This window comes from Mus pahari, chromosome 11 (genome assembly GCF_900095145.1).
Source record: "Mus pahari chromosome 11, PAHARI_EIJ_v1.1, whole genome shotgun sequence".
NCBI classification, from domain to species: Eukaryota; Metazoa; Chordata; class Mammalia; order Rodentia; family Muridae; genus Mus; species Mus pahari.
This window is the reverse complement of record NC_034600.1, coordinates 35,900,146-35,926,298: the sequence shown is the minus strand read 5'-3', so window position 1 is coordinate 35,926,298 and position 26,153 is coordinate 35,900,146. Positions and strand designations below refer to the sequence as shown.

General features: G+C 41.5%; 1 protein-coding gene across 3 annotated transcripts in view; it reads left to right on the top strand.

Annotated features, from left to right (window-relative positions):
- Window positions 1-338: 338 nt before the first annotated feature.
- The window catches only part of Rnf180 (ring finger protein 180), a 167,751-nt gene continuing 141,936 nt past the window's right edge, over window positions 339-26,153 (top strand). For 2 of the 3 annotated variants that reach the window (XM_029544176.1, XM_029544178.1), the window contains exons 1-2: window positions 1,258-1,449; window positions 24,217-24,351. In XM_029544176.1, the coding sequence (XP_029400036.1) occupies window positions 24,217-24,351 (135 nt within the window). In that variant the 5' untranslated portion in view covers window positions 1,258-1,449. Of the gene's footprint in view, window positions 449-1,257; window positions 1,450-24,216; window positions 24,352-26,153 lie in introns of those variants that run through there. The other variant, XM_029544177.1, reaches the window with a different exon arrangement.

Below are 26,153 nucleotides of genomic sequence, written 5' to 3'. Positions count from 1 at the left end.
AAGACCACAAACCACCCTGACCTTGTGAGAATTCCCCTGATGTTAATAATTGTTCCATAAGTTCAAAATGTACTATTACTTTGCTGGCCAAATCATCATAACCCACCATGGGGGCAAGCAAAATGAGGGACTAGGCCAAAGGGTTACTTAGTCACTATGCAAACCAACCAATGCCTGAAAGGATTACTTGCTACACCTTGTTGCTCAAATCTGCCCCTGACAAAGGTATAAAAAGTGTGTTCTTTCTTTGTTCTTGGTCTCTCCTCTGGCCTGCATGCTGAGAGGAGGGTCCCCAACATGTTGGATCCATAAAAGTCCTCAAGCAGTTTGCAGTGATGGTGGCGGTCTCTGTGGTCTTTGTGAGTGAGGGTCTTTTGATGAACTCCAGCATTTGGTGTGTTGGCCAGGAAGGCCTTCCTCAGGAGGACACAGACACTGTGCAACAAAGGTAAAATGGGATTCCTGTCTGTCTGTCCATCTGTCTGTTCACTTGTGTGTCCTCCACTAGACCATCTTCTGATTCTGTTTTGCTTTTTGTTTTGCTTTTGGTTTGTCTGGTTTCAGGTCTGGTTTTGGTCCCAAGGGGACAACTGTTTATCTTGGTTTGGTTTTAGGCCGGTCTCAGGTTCTGGGGGCCTTCTCATGGAGAGGGGCCCATTTGGGGTGGTCGCAGCGATAGGCAGACATGCCAAAACTTTGTGGGCCACAATGCTGGAGGATGTTCCAGTGTGTAAGATGCCCTGTATTGGCCTTGCTTGTGTTTGCCATTTTCTGTGGTACTGTAATCCTATAGTGGTCGCCTGGAGAACGGTTTCTCTGTGTGTCTTGTGTGCTCTTTGTGTTCGGACTTGGGCTAACAACTGACAACTGTTTTTGAGTTATGCCCTCCAAAAAAAAAGCCTAAGAATCCTGTCAGACCCCGAGGCTGACCTCTTCCTTTCAGATCCTCAGCTGCCCTGACTCCCACTCTCCAACTCCAGGGAGCAGCCAGCAGGTCGAAGTGATCCCACCCATAGACCTGGAGCCTAGTGAGGAGTGAGCTCAGGAAACCCAGAGCAGAAGCAGAGGAGAGGTAGTCCCTGAGAAGTCAGTGGCCCCGGTTGTTGTGGCTGCTGAAGGGGAGATAGAAGAGGCTGTGGAAGTGTCCAGCCAGGAGTGCCCTGTGGTGTTCAGCACCCCGGCTGCTTCTCATACTTGCCTAATAATGTTTCCCTTTCCCCTGCATCTCACCAGCCTGCCTCCAGGCTTTGGCATTAAACCACTGGGCCTCTTGTTAACAGAAAAAGTGCTTTTACTTTGAGATGTCAGTGGGCTGTGAGTGCTGTGTTCCCTCCCCAGTGCTGTGTGTCTTCTAGGTGGCTAGTGGCTGTATCTTCTCTGGCAGCCCCACCCCCCACAGGACTATTGTCAGCAGAGGCTAAGAAGTCCAGGCCCTCTCAACTGTCCAAGGTAGGGAGCACTTTTGAGTCTACCTACCGCCAGGCTCTGATGGGGGGTCTCGTTTCTGGGGGGCTAGAAAGTCCTCCACTAATCTGACCAAGGTAACAGGTAGAAACAGAAGTTAGAAGAAAGGACAGGGTAAGTCGGTGAAAGGATTGTGTAAGTCGATAAGAAAGTGCACAGGAGGAGAATGAAGAAAGAGAGGATGAGGAAGACAGATGTCTATAGAGGTCTGGAAAGAAGTGGGCTAAGACTGTAAAGAAGAGCAAAGCTTCAGCAGACTCAGGAGAGATGGATGACAGCGGCAAATGGAGAGATTAGCAGTGAGGAGAAGTGGAAATCGAAATGAAGGAGATTAGAGAGATCTGAGATGAGAGAGATACTCTGAATGAAAAATATTTAGAGGAAGAACCAGTAAGAGACAGGCAAAGAGAAAGGGTTGCTATGTAGAAATAGGAAATATGAGGCTGATAAAGACAGAGACCAGAGTCAAAATCAGAGATGTGCAGTGAGACAGAAGGATGAACCAGGGCAGAGACAAACTATGAGAGAGGATGAGTGACAGGATGGGGACGTGCTAATTAGATAGCACCCAAAGGAAGCAAAGACAAGGAGGAGGAACAAAAAGATCTGTCTGTCTGTCTATCTATCTATCTATCTATCTATCTATCTATCTATCTATCTATCTATCGAGAGAACATTGTATGAGATCTCCATTACAGTTAGGAAACAGGAGCAAAGAGAGGTAAATAGCAAAGACTAGGACCTAGCAAAGTGACACATGCTGATAATGCTAGCACTTGAAAATGATAAACAAAAGTGATAGGAAGCTAGGGAATTAAAAAGGGATAAAGAGACAAAAGAGAAACTTGCATAAAATGTTGGCCACAGAATCAGGGAAACTAGAAAACTTAGTACCTGGCAACAACAACAAAAAAGGCCATTCACTAAAGATCAATGTGCTTACTGTAAAAAAAAAAAAAAAAAAAAGACACTGGACGAGAGAGAGAGAGAGAGACTGCCCCAACAAGAAGAAGAGGAGCCCCCCTTCTACCTGTTCATGGCTAAAAATAAAGGGATAGCAAAAGGAGTGCTACACAGAAGCTAAGTCCTTAGAAGAGGCTGGTGTCCTACCTGTCAAAGAAGCTAGAAAAGAGACTGTGTTTCATATTCCCCCACCAACCAGTGAAGGACAAGTTAGAGAGGTCCTGGGCACTTTGGGCTTTTGTAGACTGTGGATTCCAGATTTTGCTGAATTAAAGAGATAAACAGCCCTTCATATGGAAAAATAAAGAACAACAGGCCTTTGATGCCATTAAGACTTGCCCTAATGTTGGCTCTAGCTTTAGGTCTCCCAGATGTGACTGAGAACAAAGGTATTGCCAAAAGAGGTTCTTATTCAGAGATGGAGGCCCTGGAAAAGACTGTGGCATACTTATCTAAGAAATTAGACCTTGTGGCTGTAAGACAGCCTTCTTGCCTACGCATAGTGACAGTGTGGCATTGCTAGTCAAGGACGCAGATAAATTGACTCTGGGACAGAACTTGGCACACGACCTAGAAAGTGTGATTCAGCCCCCTGATCGATGGCTGCTAACACTCGAATGACTCATTACCAGACTCAGTTGGTCAACTCTAATAGAGTCACTTTTGCCACCACAAGTCTGAACTCAGCTGCCCTGCTCCCAGACCCAGCCTGTCAGTGACTTCTTGCTGAGACACATAGGTGGCATAGAGATCTGACAGACCAGCCATTAGAGGGTACAGACCTTACCTGGTTCACAGACTGGAATAGCTATCTAGAAGAAGAGAGAAAACATGCTGGAACAGCTGTGGTAGCTGGACAGGCCCTGCCAGAGGATACATCGGCTCAAAAGACTCAACATCTACATGGATAGCAGGTACACTTTTGCCACAGCCCATGTCCATGAGACCATATATCGACAGAGGTGTCTACTGACATTGGAAGAAGAAGAAATTAAGAACAAAGAAGAAATGCTGACTCTACTGAGGCCCTCCATGACCCTGCCAAGGTAAGCATCATCCACTGTCCTAGTCACCAGAAGAGAGATGCCATGAGAGCAAGGGACAACAACATGGCAGACTGAGAAGCACGAGTGGTTACAGCCATGGCCCTGCTGGTGCTCCTGGCAACAGAGCTCAAGTTTGCCTACACAGCAGAGGACTTAGCCCTCATTTCCAAAGATTCCAATCACCAGTTCAACAAAAATAAGAGACTGTGGTATACCTCTGAGGGAAAGAAAATCCTGCCACAAAGACAAGCATAGGCTATGATTGAACAGATGCACCAATGAACTCATTTATGGGTAAGCAAGCTCATCCAGACATTTACCAAGACTAAGTACCATGTACCAGGTTTAAAACACCTTGTAGAGTAGGTGGTTTACAAGTGTGTGCCCTGCCAAAAAGTCAATGTCTGCCACACCATGGTGGATGTTGAAAAAAGGTACTGGGGAGACAGACCTGGCATCTACTGGAAAGTAGACTTTACTGAGGAGAATATGGGTATAAATACCTTCTGGTTTTTTGTGAATATTCTTGAAATGGATAGAAGCTTTTCCTTGTAAAAATGAAACTGCACAGATGGTAGTCAAAAAAATTATTGAAGAAAATTTTCCAAGGTTTGGAGTGTCAAAAGCAATAGGGTCACATAATGGCCCTGCCTTTGTTGCTCAGGTAAGTTAGGGTGTGGCCAAGTATTTAGAGTTTGAATAAAAATTACATTGTGTGTACAGACCTCAGAGTTCAGGACATGTAGAAAGGAAAAATAAAAACCTAAAAGAGACCTTGACAAAATTAACCATGGAGACTGGCACAGACTGGGTGCTCCTTCCCCTTGCCCTATTTAAAACCAGAAATACTTCCTCTTGATTCAGTCTTACTCTTTTTGAGATCCTTTATGGGGCTCCCACGCCCATCACTGTTTTAAATGATGTGTTTGAACCCATACATATGTTGTTGTAATAATGATATGTATGCTAAGTTAAAAGGCTTGCAGGTGGTGCAAAAAAAAAGTTTGGCCACAACTGGATACAACAAACGAGCCGGGTACCCCAAAGATATCTCACCAGTTGCAGGTCGGAGATCTGATCTATGTGCACCTGCATCATGCCCAGACCCTCAAGCCTTGCTGGAAGGGTCCCTGCCTAGTCCTGTTTACTACCCCTTCTTATGAACCTGCCTTTGCTCTTAATCTTTGACCCCTGTATCCTTAATTGTTTAAGTATAGTACAAGTTTTGATGCTCAGACAACAATATCAGCAACTGTAACAAACTGAGACATCATTTCAGGATTGAAATGTACCAGCAAAAAAGGTGGAAATGTAATATCCAAAATGAATTCAAGACCACCTTCCCCCTTTGAAAAGGACTTTCCAAACTACTAGCAGGCCAAGTGCAGAGCCAGATAAGGAAGCTGGCTGACTAAACAAATGTAAAAACAAGTTTTAGCGGTCAAAATGACTGAGCCTATAAGCTGCCAAAACAATATTAGCTGTTCTCAGAGAAATAACCATAACAAGATTAGCAATTTTCCTGCCCCCTGCCCCACACTGAATTCTGACAAAGACCACAAACCACCCTGACCTTGTGAGAATTCCCCTGATGTTAATAGCTGTGACATTAATAGCTGTGACATTAATAGCTGATCCATAAGTTCAAAATGTACTATTACTTTGCTGGCCAAATCATCATAACCCACCATGGGGGCAAGCAAAGTGAGGGACTAGGCCAAAGGGTTACTTAGTCACTATACAAACCAACCAATGCCTGAAAGGATTACTTGCTACACCAATGAGAACCTTGTTGCTCAAATCTGCCCCTGACAAAGGTATAAAAAGTATATTCTTTCTTTGTTCTTGGTGTCTCCTCTGGCCTGCATGCTGAGAGGAGGGTCCCCAACATGTTGGATCCATAAAAATCCTCATGCAGTTTGCAACAATGGCGGCGGTCTCTGGTCTTTGTGAGTGAGGGTCTTTTGATGAACTGTAACACCTGACACAGCTTTGCCTTGCTTGATCCAGTTGCTCTCCCAGCCTCAAGCAAAATTTAGTGCTGCAAGAGTGCCAGTTAGGTTCTGTGCTGACTAGTTTTATGTCAACTTGACGCAAGCTAGAATTGAAGGAACCTCAACTGGGAAAAATGCCACTACTGTATTGGCCTGTGGCAAACCTGTGGTGCATTTTCTCTGTTGAGGATTGATTGCTGATTGAGTGATGTGAGAGGGCCCAGCCCGTTGTGGAATGTGCTACCCCTGGGCTGGTGGTCCTGACGTGCTAAGAAAACCAACTGAGCTAGCCAAGTGATGAAGGCTAGTAAGAAGCAGCCCTCCTCCATGGCCTCTGCTTCAGTTCCTGCCTCCAGTTTCTAGCCTTGAGTTCCTGCCCTGGTCGCCATGGATGATAGACTACAAGTTGTAAGATTAAATAAACCCTTTCATCCCTGAGTAGCTTTTGGCCATGGTGTTTCATCACATCAGTAGAAACCCTAACTCTGATAGCGTCTCTTTTACTGTACACTTTGCTTAAAAAAAAACAAAAACAAAAACAAAAAAAACTTTCCTTAAAAACAGGAGTGGAATCCTTTCAGACTCCTGCAGTTGTATCCCTGAAAGTAGTCATTAAAGGGCTGAATGGTTTCCATTGTGGAAAAGTGTTGTAAGTCTAATGTCCTGCAGAAAGCCTTTGTCTTGCCTATCTTTCCTTTCCTGTATAAGCTTAAGTACCCAGAGTGGTGTTGGTGTCATGGATCCTCAGCATCAGTAAGAGAGTAGCATGGAGCCAGGGTGCTAGCTTCCTGTTGAACAATTTAGGAGAATAGTCATTTCAGTGAAAATCAGCTTATACAGTAATTGCATCCATGTTAGATTGTTTTCTTATCTCCCCACAGCTATCAGCAGTTAAACAATTTCCCCTAGGGTTTCCCTTTAAATTGTTTTGTCAATAGATCTTTTATTGCTCCATCTCCCTCTCATTTATATTTGGATTTTCAAAACAAGGGGCTTTCTTCTAAAAGTGAAACATACTTTCTCTATAGTGTCAGCTAGAACATGTATGAGTGTATCTAAGGACAGTCCTCAAACTCTTTTTTAATAAGCACATCTGTAAACCAGCCAGGGATTTTTTTTTCCAGGCAAGGAATGCAGTGAATTAGTAAAGATGTTTAATAGGCCCCTGATCATTTGTGCCACTCAGACCTGTGTGACAGTGCTTTGTAGTCATGTACTGCCTTTTCAGCAATAAGCAGAAAGCTAAGCATTTTTACTTGAACTTTGAAAACTACAGAACAAAAATGTTTTACAGGACACTTTACTTACCTTTGACCACCTCCGCTCAGCTGTCTGTACAAAGTTGTCTGGAAAAAAGGCATAGTTAGAGAATGTACTCAATGTTAGGAAATCATTTGAGCATAGTTAGAGAATGTAGGCATAGTTAGGAAATCGTTTGAGCTGGGTGGGACAAGGGCGGTTATCCTCTTCATATCGGGACTATGCGGTAACTCCATTCTTGTCTCCCCTAAATATGCTATATGATTTAAGCCTCAAGGAGATGACCACCCAAGGAGGCTGATGGCAGTGGAATAGGACCACTGCTATTTAAAATTATTTTGAATCTTTGAGTCATTTTGCAAGCAACATAAAGGTGTCATTACTTTAAGCATTTGCCTTTGTATTTTGTTAAATCAAGAAACTAACTTGGCCTGAGCACTTTTGGCTTTGCTGAGTTTTGAAGACTGACTTTTTGGCATGGCTGGCAGACTAAGTTCTACCTTGGATAGTCTGTAACTATTCAAGATCGTTAAAGGATTTTCTAATGATCATGAAGGTGGTTTAAAAGAAGGATTTGAAAAACAAGGTAGGCTTGGGAATGTAGCTTAGTGCATGCCTATGGCACATGTGAGCTCCCATGTTCAATCCCCAGAACAGCCAAAATGAAAAATGTTCAATAATGACACGCTTAGAATGTCATTGCCTGCATTCTTCCTTGAAGACACCATTAAAAGGAGAATGCTTACTTGTAGGTTAAATTCTGTAGCTGTGTGCACAGCTACACAGTGTCAAACATTTTGAAAAGAGTTAATTTGCTTTGTAATCTGTTGCTTACCTCTTGTTTAGCACACTGACTGACTTTTTCTAAGTTAAAGTAGAATCTGTTTACACAGATCACATATCTTACCAGAACAGTGTTAGGTTGAGAATCCATTTCATAGAAGCTTGAAATTCAGATCAATGAAACTCTAATTTATTTTGTAATAACTTAGGGCCAGAGGTTGGTTCTACATTCTATTTTCAGTCTTAAGACAAGAGCAAGATGATTCATATCTTAGGGCCTATCACAGGAGCTCAGTCTTAAGTGGCATCCTAATCACTTTAACACCTCTTAGCAGAGATATTTGTTTTCTTAATTTTTTTCAGGCTTTAAATAGTTATAAGTATGTTGTATGTATTATATACTGTCCGTTTGTGTGACTGTGACAAAACGCAGGAGACTAGGACCCTTATACAGAGCAGGAATTCATTTCTTACACTTCTGAGAAATGGGAAGGCCAAGAGCAGGTGCTGGCAGCTTTGCTGTCTGATGAGAGTTCCTGTTCCTGCTTCTAAGGGGATAGCTGTATCCTTCTGGATAAGGTAGAAGGATGGAAAGGGGCCGAGCCAGTCCTCTCCAGTCTTAACAAAACATAAGTTGAGGAACTGAAAATCTTCTAAAGCACAGAAGTGAGAAGGAAGTGATGGTTGAAACAGACGTCTCTTAAGTCGGGAGGAATATCCTGGCATTAGCTTCTGCTGCAGGTATGGGGTGCTGATAAATACAGACCTAAAAGCTCCATCCTACCCCTCTGCTGAAGCTCTCCTTACATGGCTCCTCTGCCACTCTGGAAACTGGACAAATAGCCTTTGGCCTCTCGGCTACTACGTTGCAGTGTGGGAGCTGCTCGATTATTATTCCTGTCTTATGCTCCCAGGAAATTCCAGGAAGCAACCAGGCAGCAGTGGGCTTTATGGTGTGTGACACAGACTGTTAGGAGACCAGGTACAGGCAGAGCCCTGGAGATAATATGTAGGTGATTGTAATTTGCCTTTTTGTTTATTTTTGTTTTAAATTGTATCCGTTCATCTTCAGTGGAAAAGAGTAGGCAACAAAAGGGTACAAGATGTCTCTTGTGGATAACAGAGCAGAGAGCCAGGCTGAGATGACCTATTAGATACAGTGAAAATGGGCTGGCTGCTTTCTGTATTAGACACCTCCTAGACCAAAGGCAGGTGGGTAGGAAAGTGACTGCTTTCTTCAGACATATTGTCTGAAACCAAGGTTGGGCAGATCTCCCTCTCAAAGTCAAAGAAATAGAGCAAATGAAAAGACATCCTTAGAAACGCTGCAGGACGAAGGAGGATTATCTCAAAAGGATATGGCATTGATTTCATAGCTTGATTGGTCATGGCTTCTTGAATACTGTACTCTATGTCAGCAGTGCTTAGTCTTCCGGGGTTTCCATGAGAAGTAGAACATTTAACTCCTTCATTGCTTTTGTAAGGCAGACATTTGGTTATTATTTTACGATTTTAAGTAATTATGAGACAATTACTTTGAAAAAGTTTTTTTTTTTTTTTGCAAATTAATCAATCTGATTTCACAAGAGCACTACATGATCTTAATCATTGAGCCCTCTTTCCAGCCCTCATGAGAATGTATTGACTTAAGATTGTGCTACTTAATAAGTGTTATTCTGAAAACAATTCCTCTTCATATTTTATTTTTGAGGTTTTAGTTTAAAACATATAGAAGGCATACAAATTTCTGGCATTGCTAATTGAAAAGAGGAAAATAGTGTATTTTCTGATGGCTAGATTAATAGAATTGTAAACAATTTTAATACATTTAGTGGCACATAGTCATCAAAACAGAATGTTATGAAACCCAGACTTTGTGCTATAATGGTGTCTCTAGAAAGTCAGTCGCCGGAGCATGTTTTTTGAGGCAAATGAGATCAGCTTCTTTTGGTGACATTTGCTAACTTTATTCTGGTGATGCCAACAAATGATGGTAATAGAATACTTTGAGCAGACTAAGGCCAGAATGACTTTGGTTTTGTCTGGCATGTGCTTGCTTGCCGATGCATTCATTAACTGTACATCCCAGCTGTCATATGGGACAGTCAGCCCTCTGTTTCCGTGAGTTTCATACCTTTAGATCCATCCAGAGTATTAGGGGGGGAGTATCTGTTCTGAACTGGTCCAGACTTTTTCTCGTCATTATTTACTGAAGCTATATAGTCTATATAGTTAGACAGTTGTTCACATAACATTTATATTGTTTCAGTATTATAGGGAACCTATAGACAATTTATCACATACAAGAGAATACATGTAGATTATACATAAATGTGATGGCATGCAGAGTGAATTGAGCTTCTTAGTGTTTTGGTACCTGCTGGGGGACCTGGAATTACTTTCCTTCAGATAACAAAAGGTGAAACCATTAGGGAGTTTGCAGTTCAACAGAAAGAGCAAGCATGGAAACCGCAGTTGGCAGTGTGATCAGTGTTTAGAAAAGAAACCAGAAAAGGCATTTGGAGAAGATAGGAGAAAGTCACAGGTAGGTTTAGGAAGATCTGGTCCCTGAAAGAAAGGGACATGTGAGCAGACTAAGGTCAGGATGACTGTGGTTTTTGTCCTGAAGCCTATGATAGCATTCCAGAGTATAAGCCTTCCAGGGACCCAGGGATTGCAGGGAAAGCCGGAGGTGGACTGGAAGGGTGGACAGAAAGCTAAATTGCTGGGCTGCAGAGCAGGTGGCTGCCAATCAGGGGCAGCTCCTACCTGGTCAGCAGAGAACTGGGGAGTCTCTGGAAGAGAAAAGAATATAATATGTTTTGCATCTTAAAGAAGGACACCATGTTCAGTGTGGAGAATTAAAATGCTTCAGATTTCATACAACAAAGCTTTGATGACTACAGCCATAATTTCTGACCCAGCACTTATGAGCTTGCACATTTTATGGGCCGAAGTATCCTCTTTGATCTGACAAGGAGGCATGTACTCCACTGTACCTCTTTGAAAGTTCTAACATGGAAGCTCTGACCTCTGTCCACCTGAATCCCTACCCCTCCTTTCTTCCCTTTCCCTCAGGACTCTGAAAATCCTTTTACTGAAGTTTTCAGGTCAAACCCTGAGAATGGCGGTTATGATTCTGAGTGACTTCATCTGTCATTGGACTTAGCCTTTCTCATAGCAGTTAACAGAAGTAAAAAAAATCTAGATATTATGATATGAACAAGTAAACTACAAATAAAGGTGTTTTAGACATTTGATTAAATACCATCAAGATGCACAGATTAATTTAGAATAAAGGAAGAGAGAGCCCTGGGAGCTAAAAACAAGAAATAGGGGAAATGGCTTATAGGACATAGATCACATGACATTAAATCTACCTAGACGTGGGCATGGGGTTGTGTAAGGACTTGCATTTTGCTGCTGATGTCTACAAGAGAAGCAGCCTCTGATACCCATGATGCTGAGACTCCTAAGTGAAGCCAAAACCAGGAGGGAACATTCTCACTTGAACAGTGGATTAGGGATAAAAAAGTAATCAACAGACCAAGGGGGATTATAAAGAAGTCTGTGTTGACCTAGTTTCCAAGTAGAAGTTGAGAGAACATCTCATCTGAATACTCTGTTTATCAAGTTTGCTTTAAAACCTCTTGTATAAAATTTAAATCTCACCTAAAAAAGAATGAGTTCTGAATCTATCACCCATCTTTAAGTTATTATTCTTCCATTTCTCTTTTCTACTGTATATAATTTGCTTCTATATTATTTACTTTGGTCAGAGAAATACTTTACTATTTACTTCCAGTCTCAGGATCTTTAAAGTTCATAGTTACAGTGTTGTATGTTATCCTCAATACGATTAACAGTTTTTATTACCATCCACCATATAGATTATATATGATAGTCTCCATTCTAATATCTATTTTAGAGTGTATTTGTTTGATTAAATTATAACAAATGTAGTCACTGAATTTGATGGCTCTCTTTTCCCCATCTCTTGATTCTTTTTATTCATGTATTATGAATTTAAATATAATAACTACAAATATTTTTGGAATGCAAAGTGATAAAGTGACAGTTCTGTGTATTGTAGATGACAAGCAGTATGTATAGTTGTAAATACTATATATATCTCAAGTTTCTCTTGCCTTTTGAAAATGTATTCATTGAGGAAAAAAATCTCAACTCTTCATCTTTTACCTTTTTCTACATTCTGAATATTGGTAGTGTCATTTAACACCTTCCTATGTTCATCAAATGGCAGGCAAAGTAGTTCACATGCATGTGCACATGCTTGAGGAAGCTTGGATTTCTATCACCTTTAATTTTTAAGGGTTTCTCATGAGTGCTGCTGACATTTGCCTGTTGCACAGGCCAGGAGGCATATGAGGGTTGATTTTTATGGCCAAACTGTATCTCTTCATTGGATATCCAGCTCCTGTTAGGTTAGAACATGACTAAACTTGGAAAAAGGACCTTTCAAAAGGTGATCGCATTGAGGTTTGTTTTATGGAATAGCCCTATTCAAGTCCAGTGTCTCTGTAGAGAAAAGTTGTGAAATTACACAGCTAAGTCCATGTGACATCAGACAGACATTAGTCTGTCTCCTGGGTGAGAGCAAATGAAATTACGTTTGCTATATTTGCCTCTCCTTTCATTGCCCAAAGAAAACATTGGTGGTAGTTGTCTCAACTCAGCAACATATGCTGTTCACTGTGTATCGACATCTTGTTCTATTGCAAGGTACTAAACAGACTCGGTACTGCGTATGTTCATTTGTTTTGAGTTATGGGCAGAAGGAACAGCAGTGTATTAGATGGCAGTGCAGGGATGCAGCAAGCATTGACCAGCAGAGGAGGGAACAGATGATCTGCTCAAAGCCAGTGTGAGCAGTAGCAGTGCTAGGAGCCCTACACACTCTTGGGAGGACAGTGAATTAATAAGGAAACAAGCTCAGGTTTCCTGCCTTGCCAGTTAGTCTTTGGTCTACTTTTTAAAGAAGGCTCCATTATCTACAAATACCTTCAGTAGCCAAAAGTCTTTTGTTCTGTGTATCAATAATAATAATAATAATAATAATAATAATAATAATAATAATGTCTCTTTACAATTATCCCCTTTCGTCCAAGAAGAGAAGTGCTAAGGCCGGATTAGTGATTATCTGTGCCTCTGTATTCTCTCCTGATTCTCTTTGGTCCATTAGGGATAATCTACTCATCGAGTGTAAGTGTGGCAAGTTTCAAATAGCTATTAGCATAAACCCATGCATCCTGTCACTTCTGTATCCTTCATATAAAGTGAATGGGTTTTAGTATAGCCCTTATCTCTCTGAAAAATCGCCTGATGGGTGTGTGTGTGTGTGTGTGTGTGTGTGTGTGTGGTATTGGAGGTTCCATCTCATTTCATACTTGGATGTCTCCCTGTGAGAGTCTTTAAATTCTTTGCCTACTATCTCAACTATCTTACAACCTGTATTACCTTTGTATGCTTTCAGAGTACACATCTTGGATATTCTTTTTATTCTTTGACAAGGTGATAGTTGCTGAGGAAATCTGTATTGGATTATCCATTTTCAGATTTTTGAGGAACCTCCATATTGATTTCTATTGGGGTAGCACCAGTTTGCACTCCCACCAGCAATGAAGGAGAGTTCTTTCTCCGAATCACTGCGTGAATGTACTGTCTTTGTTTCTTGATCTCGTCCATTCTGACTTGAGAATGTGCTGCAACTGTGTGCAGAATAGTGCTTCATCTTAGAGATTTAGGCATGCAATATTTTGTTAATTCACAGAAAAGAAATTTAAGAATTCAAAGATACACAGTTTGCTTTCTGAGATATTTGTTGTCTTCCTATGTATGTGACTCTAAATTTAATATATGTTAATACTAGATTTTCCTCAACTTTTAAAAATTTGAAACAGTTATCATCAAAAACTAATATTGACAGCAATAAATGTATTCATTAAAACAAACTTAAGATATCATATGGTGATGTTATACTTTGCATGAGAAATGTCCCCCACAGGCCTACATATGTACCCAGATGGTGGTGCGATCTGGAGAGGTCTGGAGAGGTAGTGGACATTCAGGGGGTGGGGCATAGCTGGAGTGCACATAAATACAGTATATACACATTAGTTTCAAAGGCATATTTCAGTACCTCATCAATTTTGCCCATAATTTGTACACCATACTTTCCCTACAAAATATAGTCTTTGAAATGTGAGAATGTGGTCCATACTCACCTAGTGGTTTCACTCCTCTTTGAGGTCCACTTCTTTTCCCAGAAAGTAATAGCAGCTGAAGTGGATAAAACTAATCCAGGTGTGGAACTTGGCAGATGTAGCCTTTCAGTGAAATCTTACAATCCCTAAAGGTGTCACCTTATTCTAAAAACAGCAGGGGGCTTTCAAGACTTAAGTGCCCAAGCTGCAGTGGAGCTGTTCACTATTGAGAAGTAGGCAACTTCAGCTGAAGCTGATATAGTCTAAGACCCTGTTGGACAGAGTAGGAAATTTGTGAAAGTATCAAGTTCATATAATTTTTTCTCATTGTCTTGGTTTCCTTTCTTGTTGCAGTGATAAAACATCCCAACAAAAGCGACTCAAAGGAGAAAGGGTTTATTTTGGTCCACAATTTCTGAGAGAGGCAAGGAAGACATGACAGGGAAGACATGACAGGGAAGACATGACATGGAAGGCATGGCAGGGAAGGCATGGCAGGGAAGGCATGGCAGGGAAGGCATGGCAGGGAAGACAAGGCAAGAAGACATAACAGGGAAGGCGTAACAGGTGCCTGGAAGCGTGTAGCAGCAGGAGCATGAGGCTGGCTGATCACACTGCATCCACATTTGGAAAGCAAAGTGACACCGGGAAGTGGGGTCATACTATATAGCCTTTAGTTCTCGTCCTAGTGACTCACTTCAAGGATCACCTCTTAGAAAGTTTCCACAGCCTTCCCAGACCACTCCATCAGCATTACCAAGTGGTTAGCACATAAGCCCGTTAGGGAAACTTCATATTCAAAGCACCACACTCGCTAAAGTTAGCTTGTGGATTGTATAGTGCCTAAGAACTGACGAATCCCAGGAAGACAGATACGCAAAGGATAGGCACGGAATAGGAGCTCTGCGGAAATATGGTAGACTGGGTATTTTTTTCCTAACAGAGGTGGGGGGTACTTTCTAAGAAGGCAGTTTTGAATGTGAATATTCAAGAACCGTTAAGACTGACTTCATCAGTTTCAAACCCAGAAGTGTTTAAGGCCAACAATTACTAAAGAAGATTGAAGTCTCTGTAATTCAGGATTTAGACACTTTTAGAGTTAATAAATTAGAGGCTTTAGTCACTGCAGGTCCTGTGCCTAGAATTGTAAAACTGGCAGTTTGGAAATAGCCCAATTCTTTCTCCTATCTCTGCAGAAGTATTTGATATCTTTGACTTAGTGAATGCCAATGTAAAAGGGAGCTTAAGTAACAAGCCAGCTTATACTAAATAATTCATGTGCTAAACTATTTATTGAACTAAGTAGGAGCCATAAAGTCCAAAAGAGCCTAGACATAACTAAGAAGTTACCTCCAGTTCTATCTAGTATGTCAATTTCAGTTTTGTTAATTCTTTGTTATAAATTACTGAGGTTGGAGTGCTCTGCACTGCAGTTGTTCTGGAGCCAAAACAGACACCAGGGTTCAAGAGCAGGAGCATGGGCTGACATCTTACTAATTTTACAAAATGACCTTATAGGTATAGCCCATTCCCAGCAGAATTATTATGCATGGTGTTCTGTCCAGAAAGCAGCCACTGGTTCAGAAGCCTGTTTTTGCAAAGCAGTTGTGGACTGCTACTTAAATTCTTGCATCCTGTATAGTGAGATCTCACTAGCATTAAAAAATGATGCTTCATAATATCTTCAGAGTAGATACTTTCTCTCATTTCAGGGAGACCTTCCAATCATACAACTTTTAGGAGATTGAATAACCTACAGAATAATGCCTACAAATATATCATAGTGCTTGTAAGCAAAGATATATATATATTGATCTGCTTAAAAATAAAAATTGGTTAGCCATGGTTGTGTGCATTTGGAGTCCTAGCTACATTGAGACTAAGGCAGGAGGCTTGCTTGAGTCTAGAAGTTCAAAATCAGCATGAGCTTGACAGCAAAACAAAGAATGAAAGAAAACCCTCAAAACCCAACAAGGAAAGATAGAAATGGTGTTGCTCTGCAGGACTCTGAGCTGAACAAGTCCCATAACCATTTTGCTTCTAAGTTGCTATGCTTTAACTTTTTATACATATTTACCAATTTCACCTCATTTGATTTCAGTCTTAGTTTTAAAGAAATATATGGGTAATAAGGAAATCCCAAGTTTCTTCATATGGAACTATACCTGAGCCAAGACTGATGTTTTTCCACAGAGGGAAATAACAGTCAAAGGTAGACAAAGACTTGAGCTTCTTTATGGGGGTTGTAATTGCCGTGTTCAGTGTTACAGAAAATTACATCCTAAGCTGTTCCTAATGTTTCTTTCACAGGGACTTATTTGTCCTCCTTAAACATTTTGAGGGATATAATCAGGCAAGGGAATTTGCATAGACGACATTTTGAAGAGATCTACTTTGTATTAAGTATCAGTTCTCAAGTTGTATTGCTAAGACCCCGGTTAAGAAATGAGGTAATGTTAAGGCGTGGTTTGCCTTTCTCTCCACTGCAGTTCTCACTGGAGACACAAAGGCAGTGGTTGGTAAATAGAACCACAGGCTTGCCTGCCGGTAGTCCTTTCATTCTCCACCGCCCTAGACGTGCAGTGAGTTATGGTTTACTGCTGGCTTCATTTTATCTTTAATCCTAAATATTTTTGTGGTAAAAAAAAGGTAGGAAGAACTTGAAGTCTACTGAAAGCTAAGCAGACACCCCGTGTTTCCATTGTAAGTGACTGTGCAGCCTGCCCAGTGTGAAATGTGTTTACTAAGATGACTGGTGGCCTGCCCAGTGTGAAACATGTTTACTAAGATGACTGGCGGGCTGCACATGTTCAGATAGGAACATTTTTCATACTTGTCACATGTCTCAAAATTTGATCGTTTAAGTTAAAATGAAAACTTTGGACAATCACTCTGACCTCACAAGCTTTACCATTGTCCTGTAATCAAAGATTATTCTCACTGAGGTTGATGGCGATGCTTGTTTCGGTATTATGCCACTGACGTGTTCAGCGTTTGAGAGCTGTAACTCTTGGAACAATGTTTCCAAAATGTGCAATTACATTCAAGAAGCATCAACCACTATAGCAGCATCAGGACAGGCAGTGACGTAGTAAGCAGGTGCCAGTGTATGTGTGAGTATGGGTACTGTGCATTAAGAAAACCATAAGGCTGTGTGGACTGCTACCCACAATCTTTGGACAGGATATTCACATAGTTCCCTGACTTGCTTAAGCCAGTACTATAGTGTCTCAGTTACTGAGCTGGAGGAGTTTGTGTCCAACACATAAATTGTTCAAGACTGTTCAAAGGACTACCCACTTTGTTAATTAGTTGGGCTTCAGTGTCTCGTCCTTCCTTTTAACATACGTTATTGGCCAGAAGCCATCTCAGTTTTATAAACAGATTGCTAGCAGATAACCATCTGTTGCTTCCCCTTTCAAGTTCAGATAAGTATAAACACAGCTAGACATCTTTCTCTTATGCCCCTCTTCTCCATAGCTGAAGAACTTCACTTTAGTTCAGCCATAATTAATAATTAACCATGGAAACAGAAGTGTAAGGAGCCATGTAGTATGGCCTAGTGTATTTCTCAATCCTCACCAGAGATTTTTTTTTTCTTCAGTAGCAGATCAAAAACTGATCAGATTGAGAAGAATTAAAGAACATGGAATGGTCAGCCATAAATGGGACTTATATTGCACCCTCATTCCTAAGGGTTCATTACAGAAGAGGAGAGTGAAAGATTGTAAGAGCCAGGGCTGGTGTATAACAAGGAAACAGTGGCTTCCAGATGTAGTAGGGCCTTTGTACATATGAATCCATAGCAGCTGTGACCCCAGCATCCACAAGCCCAAGCCAGACTAAACTCCAGCCTGGAAAGGTAAGGTAGAAATGAGTTCCTACCCCTAGCAACAGAGCTAAAGGCAACTGATTGATAGCTGCTAGGAGAGGGGTGGTCCCTGATAGGTCAAGCACGCTTCAGTGGAAGGCCACATATACAAAGGTATATTGGCAAGCACAAATGGGATCGGGTGCAGAGAAAGCAACACAAAACCACACAGACACAAAGGTGAGTGAGTAAGGAATGGGGCATCGATCTGGGACACTTGGGGACGAAGATCAGAACTTAAATATAGGTTTCCTATAACTTGACACTTCAGATCAGCGTGCTTGTATTATTTATTGAACAGATCATCCGTTTCCATGAAGAGATAAAGGGAATGAGAGGAGCTCTCATCTGTGCATTGTTTGTCTGATTTCAGTAAATGTTTGTTGTGAGTTTCTTAAGTCAGATACTTCATTTGCTTATGTGACTGGAATGAGTAGAGTATGCCTTTTAGTAACTCGAATTGCTAAGAAAAACAGAACTCAGAACTTGACTGCTTCTGTGGAGATACGTACTGAAAGGAGAGAAACTGAATATCCCTAGAGTCCACCTGCCATATTTAAAATTGACTTCATCCTTAAAGGATAAGAGCTATTGGCTCAAAGATGCCATAAGGAATGAAAATGCTGTACCAGAAAGAGGCTAGGAGTTAGAAAGCGTTGTTTCTAGGGAACTATGCAAGAATCTGTATTCAAAAACCCATGCAGCCGAAATTATGGGAAGGACAGTAAGAATTACATAACTGTGTCAAAAGAGTTCATTGATAAAAACATGTTGACTATAATTTTGACTGTATAGTTTTTGCAGTAATTTTTAATATTTAAAAATAATTTTAAATTGCAGCTTTAATTGCAAATTATAGAGTCAGAGAGAGGGGAGGTAGACCAGAAGTCCTATGCAAGGAACTCCTGGCAAATGTACTGCTAGAAGAGTTGTGGCCAGCCTTTGAACATTGTGACATGATCATCTTCAAAGTGTACTCCAGAACTGTGTAAGCCAGTAACAAAAGAACAAAAATCAAACCAAAACAAAACTTGTGAAAATAGTCTCACAGTGTTTATAATTTAGTGTTGGCCCTCATTCATCGCCACATGTGGTTCCATGTGGCTCACAGGTAAAAGGATGGACATATGTACAGCATCCTAGTTGTCATGTTTTGCCCGTTATGTTTAGCTTTTTGTAACCTTACCACATGTATAGATAGGTTCCATGTGACCAGTCACACTCAGATACTAAAGAACTCTGTCAAAAGGAAGCTTTGTGCTACCAAAAGAGCCTGTTATAGTTGGGCTTTGTTTGGCTTTTCTTTTACTTTACACATAGTAGGGCCTTAGCCATTCTATTTCTCTGAAGAGACACCATGACCAAGGCAAGTTGTAAGAGAAAGCATTTAAATGGGAGCTTGCTTACAGTTTCAGAGGATGAGTGTATAGTCATCATGGAAGGAGATGTGTGGCCTCTGCATACACAGCACTGGAGCAGTAGGTGAGAGCTTAAATCTCATCCACAAGATGGGGCAGACTAGGGAGAAGGAGACTGGGCTTGGCATGGGCTCTGGAAACCTCAGAGCCCAGCCCCAGAGATATACGTCCTCCAAGGCAGTGTCTCCTAACCCTTCCTAAACAGCCAACCAACTCAGAACCAGACATTGAAATCTCTGAGCCCGTAGGGTTCTTTCTCATTCACCACTGTCAGTGTCTTCAGTCTGTAACAGATTATCTACTGAGCATCTTAAATACTTTCTATACCTTACCTAGAACATCAGAACCTCTTTGGTTGTGGCACACTGACAAACAGTTTAATACATTCTGCTTACATCATACCTAAGGAGGTGACACTGCTATCTTAGTGATGAGAAAAGAGACAGCTCTTCGAAATCCGGGAGTGAGAGATAGAATAGTGCTGCCCAGCAAGACCATGCTCCCAGATGTATCAGTGAAGCCACACTAAAGTGTAACAGAGCATGCTGGGAGGGATGATTCATCTCTGGTGAACTGCTCACCATGACAACATGGACTTGGGTTTGGATCCCCATTACTCATGGGAAAGGCCAGACATGGTGGTATATGTTTGTAATCCCAGCCCTGAGGAGACAGAGGCAAAGAAGCTCCTGGGGGTGGGGGTGGGGCATTTCTGGCTTGTCAGTCTAGCCTAGTCAGTGAGCTCAGAGAGAGATTGTCTCAAAAAAAAAAAAAAAGACATTTTATTAGGTAAAGGACACCTCTCTTTAAGACTGACAACCTGAGTTAAGTTCCTTAAAGCCACAAGCCACATATGATATATAGAGAGAACTGACAATATAGAGTTTTTCTTTGACCTCAATATGTATGCTTTGGTACACACATGCCCACACACATATGCACATGATAAATAAATACTGCCTTAAAAAATTGGGCAATGTGCAATAGAGAAGAACATCCGATATTGACCTGTGGCCTCTACATGCTCATACATATATGAACATGTGCATAAACATGCATATACCATACTGCATATACTACACACACAACTATGCATTCCAAATAGAGAGGAAAAAGCAGGTAAAATTAACTTTATACAATACTGTACTAATATATTAAATTTTGATTATATAGTTAACATACATTTTAAAATATATTTCTCATTATTTTTTACCAAGTCTTCAAAATCTATTATATGTTTTTACACAGTCTAGATTGCCTACATTTCAAGTACCATGTAACCACATCTGATTAAGTAATTATAGATTTGCACATATTTATTCTTAATGAACTGCCAGGACAAACATTTCTTCTAGAGCAAAGTCTAAAAAGATGTTCATGCAACATCTGTACATTGGAAATACTGGCCTAGATCTTTGGAACAAGATCAAAATGAGATCTATAGATATAAAAATCATTTATAAGGATGAGTTGTCACAGTGTAGTCTTCAGTAGTTGTCACTGAGGACTTACTGAAATCTCCTATTGACCTTTATTTGTATGTCACTACAACTTAAGAGGACATGGACGACTATCTGAGAGGGACCTGAGTATCTGGATTTGGGGACATATAAATGTACATGGATACTTTCAGACTTGATTCTGGTGTGAGGCTTCCCTGAGAAGAGAATTACAGGGTAAAAGAGTTGGGGGTGGAGGAGTTTAAGGATATCCAGGGGAAAGAGAAACACTCGGGGAGTTAGGCAAGGTGGGGATTATTCCAACAATGCAGAAACAAAATGGGGAGCTTTTACAGATCATATTCCTTATCATTGGTGGTTTCAGTAAAGTGATCAATGGCTCTCGTGGGTTCTGAAGATGAGTCAGTTGACAAAGGCAGAACTATGGCCTGATGGCTGGAAGATCAAAGCTGGTTAAATGGCAGAGAGTTGGTGAGCCTGCTCGCCAGGGGTGTGTTTTGTAGTTCTTTTCTATGTCTTTGAAAAGTCTCTCTACTTAGCCTAGGCTGGTCTAGCGCTCACCATGTGGCTTAGACTGTCCTCAGCCCCCCAAACCCCATCTGCCTCAGCTTCCCAAGTGGCAGGATTATGAGAATTTCCCATCATGCATAACTATTACAATTAAATCCTTTCTACTCCCATATTAAAGTTCTATAGGTTCTGACTTATAGCTGATGAAGTTTAGCCAATTACATTTATACATACATATTCATTTTAGTTTTAACAATACTTCAGAATTAGAGGTTTTACCTATCTCCAGCTCTTTGTTCTTTGAAGAGTAAGTTAGAACTTCCATGAGTAAGGCTTGGTGCATTATTCCTTAAGGCTCCTTAAGCACTTTTGATGTACTAAGGATGAGACCTGCTAATAATGTGTTTATAGCACAGGGGCACCACCAAGACAAGATAGGACTATTCATCTTCATGTTCTCAGAGTCCAGCATATGTAAGCTTTCAGTAAATATTGTATGAATAGATCTAAAAGCATTAATGGGAAAACCTTCAAGTTTTAAAGATAGACTCACAGTTGATGGAGCTATTTTGAACTCACCATTTGCATTATCATAGTAAACTGTTTCACTGAGCTTGTTCAAAGTCCCTGCAGTCTGATAGAGACCATCATGACCTTATTTATTTTCTTTTTGTTAATTGAAAATAGATTCTCATATAATATATCCCGACCACAGTTTTCTGTCCCTCCAGTTCTCTCAGCTTCCCACCACCCAGACCTCACCTCTACCCCAGAACTACTTCCCATCTGTTTCCTTTCAGAAAAGAGCAGGCCTCCAAGAAACCAATAGACAACAGCCACACATGACAAAAAAAGATACAAAAGACAAGGCAAAAGCCCTTATACTGAGGCTGGACAAGGCAACCCAATAGGAGAAAAACAGTTCAAGAGCAGGCAAAAGGGTCAGCCACTCCCACTGTCAGGATGTCCACACATATAACAAGCTAACAGCCATAACATAGATTCTGAGGCCCCGGTATAGACCCTTCTAGGCCCCATGCTTGCCACCTCAGTCTCTGTGAGCCCATTTAAGCCCGGCTTAGTTGATTTGGTTGGCCTTGATTTCCTTTTGACCACCACTTTAAAATAAGCCCCTCTGCCAATGGGCAAAGAGACACTTTGCCCCTCCCTGACTAGATCACATGTGAGAACAGCCCCTACACTTCACCTGGGCAACACAGAAAAGCTGCCCTAATGGCAAAGGCACAAGGTGAGCCAGCCTGAGGATGTGAGGATGGGAGAGTTGACCCAGCCCCTTGCAGGCTGCAGCACTTGGGAAATTAGGCCCTGACTTTTGACTGGGCAGCACAGTAGAGCTGGCATGGGTACAGATGAACTGGCCTGGAGGGCATGAGAGCAGAACTGACCCTGCCCACATCAGCACTGGGTGGCCTAGCCAGAGCAGTGCTGAAGAGCTCATCTGGTGGTGCAGATACAGGAGAGCCAACATGCTGACCACCTCAGGACCACCCAGGCCCAGATCTAGGGCTCTGAGTTGGCCCAACCCAAAATTCTGTATCATCTATCTGCAAATGGTTGGGATGGGTGAAAGGGCTAGTCTTGCTGATCCAAAGCTGCAGGATCTGCATGACAGGCCAACAACAGGGTAACCAGGAAGAGTCCCTGTGAGGATCCAAAGATGGTGTCACAAACGCCAGAGTCCTTGATTGACCCAGACCAATGACTCATTGCATTGAACATTTGCAGTGAAGATGGGAGGACAGAGGGACAGACTGTGGGACACACTGTGACATACGACAGCTTCTTTGATGAGATGTTTTTCTGTGCTGTATTTTGGTTTGTATATGTGTGTTTTATTTGGGGGAACAGATACAGTAGCAAAGGGGAAGATATGAGGGGATGGGGAGATGAGCAGGACTGGGTGCATAAGGTAAACTCACAAAGAATCAATAAAAAGTTAAAATTACACTTAAATTTCACTAAAAAGTAAAGCATGAATACTTAAGTTTTAATCCTTTACATACACTTTTTTGACTATCTATTTTGATCATTTCCCCATATCCCGTTTCATCCCAGATCCTTCCCACTTCCATACTCACCCAATTTTATGATCAATTTTTGGTCTTTTTCAAAAAAGTCAAACAAACAAAAAAAGAAAGAAACAAAAACAAAAAAGCCACAAAACAACCCCACAAAAATGAAAATCAAAATGAACACTTTATAATTCCTTGCCGTGATTCTTTTTGGAAAAGAAGTTACATTTATTTGTTTACGTGTCTTATGTGTATAAAGGGAGGATTCACCTGCCACAGCACCTTTGTGGAGGACAGAGGACAACTTGCAGGAGTTGCTTCTCTCCTACCATGTAGGTCTGCTGGATCAAATCGGTCTTCAGGGCGGGCAGCAATCGTTTCTACCCTCCTAGCAATCCTCTTGTGATTCTTAAAAGCACTGCAATGACTTCATAGATTTTTTTGCTTGAGCTCTGGCCTTTAAAAAATCAGTAATAAGAGACATAAAGCATTCTAGAAAGAAAATAAGCTTGTAGCCACTGCATAATGCATTATCATAATCAGAATTAAATGGAAGTTTCTATGTTAGACTTTTTATAAAGCACTCCTTGCCTTGGACACAGTCACTAGCAGTCACCCACCGTTGAGGTCATTCCAAAAGCTGCAGCAGGGCTCTTTCACAAAGCAGGACCTGTCCATGGCCTATGTTGTAATTCCATAGAACATAGAACATTCCAGACTCCTGGCTACACTGCACTGTTGACAGCATCAGTTTGGGACCTCACAGAATGCTACAGCTTACACTCAGAATCTGCAATGTGTGAAAAGTGTGTTGTTTTCTATGACAGAAAAGGCATGTGCCCTCGAGTGCTCTGGGAAAGGAATTTATCTATGGAAAACTAAGGAATTCTGGTTCACAGGACCAAATTTTTAGGTATTTTGGTTATTACCAAAAATACCCTTATCAGTGCTGGGGACGTTGAAATTTCCCACATAGGTTTTGTCCTGCCATGGAGCCCTGCAGCTGGCTGTGTCACAGAGGCCCCAGACACTGATATTTATCTGGTGAGGACACAGGGTAAAGGAGCTAGGCGTCTAGCACCACAGTAGGAGATGCTTCTTCTATCTCTACACGTAACTGCTGCTGTAGGGATTTGGAAGTCAAACTCCTCCATTGGCTCTTATTCTAACAATCATTATTGTTCCCGCAGATGAAAAGAAGCGAAGAGTCAACAAGTACGCAGAGCCCCGAGGAGCAAATAGGCACCCTTCATTGTTGGAGATGTAGAAAATGCATTGCAAGCTCTGGTTGCTTCATGAGTCCTCTTGAGACTCGCGTGGTTGAGGTGAGGTTTGTTGACTTCAAGAGTTTTAGACTGTACAAGCATTGGAGGCACACCTGTCCGTGCACACTACCCTGCCACACCCGAGCATATGACAAATACCTTTTAAGATCTGGCACACTTCAGAAGTTGAAAACTTGAAACTTTTCATGCCAACATATTTTTGGATATAATTTGTATAGAATAAAACTTGCATACAGCTTGATAAATTTAATTAATTCTAATATGCATCAGTTCAGGATAAACAGCATTCCGATGACCAGAGAGAGTCTGTTTTGCCCTCTTTCATACAAGGCTCTCCCACTCCAAGGGCACCACTGCAGAGCTGTCCCTGTTGGCTGACGTCACCCATCTCTGTCTCCTTTCAAATGAAATAAAATCGCATGCATTCCTTTTGCCATGTATCTGCCCCAGTGTCAGATTTTACAGTTTCACTTGTATACTGTGTGCAGTAGTTTGCTGAATTCTGTGTCATTTATGAGTGTGACAATCACTGCTGTTTCCTGCTGAGGTACCTCAGTACTTACGCATTTTCAATGACCTGTGCTTATTGTCGTCTTAGGCTATAGAAATTTGTGTAAAGCCCTCTCTCTAATTTTGTCATTTTTGGGATGTATTTGGAGATGAGTTTGTTAGTCACATGGCAGATATGCATTACGTTTTTAAGAAATTGCTAACAGTCTTCCTAAGTGAGCATTGCAGTCTCAGCGCATGAGGATTCCAGTTGCTCTCCTGCTTTCATGTTTGCAGTCTGTCCATTCAGGCCAAGAGCAGTGGCATAGCGTTAGAATCAGCTTTGTATTTTTCTGGCAACTAATGATGGGGGGGGGTACCTTTCCATTGCTAATTGATTCAGAGCCATTCAATAGTCAAGTTGTTTATATTTACATTATTTGTATTTCTATCATTTATTCTTCAGAGTAGCCCTCTGAGGAAGATACTCTGTTACCTCTGCCTCAAGTATAAGGAGACTGAGACACCAAGGGTAAATGATCTTGCTTGAGTCTACAATGTGTCTAGGCAGTGAGCATGGACAGCTCCAGGAAACACTGGGACACAACGGAGAGGGGAGTGATGCACAGTGCAGACCAGGCTCTAACGCATTGGAGCTTTAAGGTTTACAACAGACCTGACCCGTGTAGCTTAGTCTGATACGTGTCGGCGTAGGAGTTGGGGCAGGCTAGTACCTGCACTGGAGCCTGCATCAGTGCCTAGGCAAGACGGCTTCCTAGAAGAGAGACTGTGAAATATATATATGTATGTATGGATTTACATTTCTGCTTTACTATTTACTATTTAATTTTTAAATATCATAAAAATATTAGATACTAGTCAATTAAAGAAGTGTTCAATTATTATCTGTAGAATTGGCAAAAGGAAACGTGTAGGGCCTGGTAAGAGTGGGAGATTGGCAAAATGCTAGGCTTATCTGCAAGAAAAAGGCTTTTCTCAGGAACTGAGCCAGAGAAGGCAGTGCAGGACAAAGAGCATGGAGATCTTCAGCAGCAGTGTGTTCTGAGTTCCTGAGCTGTGTCCACAGAACATTTGGTGCTCAGGGTAAAAGGAGGGCTTATCAAGACGAGAAGCTGGAAAGATGGGCAGGTGCCAGTATTTACCTCAAACTAGAAACTCTGATCTGTGTCAGAGAAGAGAATTCTCGGATAGGGTGTGGCTGTCATGGCCTTTGAATTCTGAAAGGATCGTGGTCATAGTTTGAAGAGTAGAGAGCACGGGGGAGGTTTCTCCTGAGCTTGCTCTTGCTTTCTCCCTCTCCCTTGGCCCACCCTCCAGATCTCTTAATTACA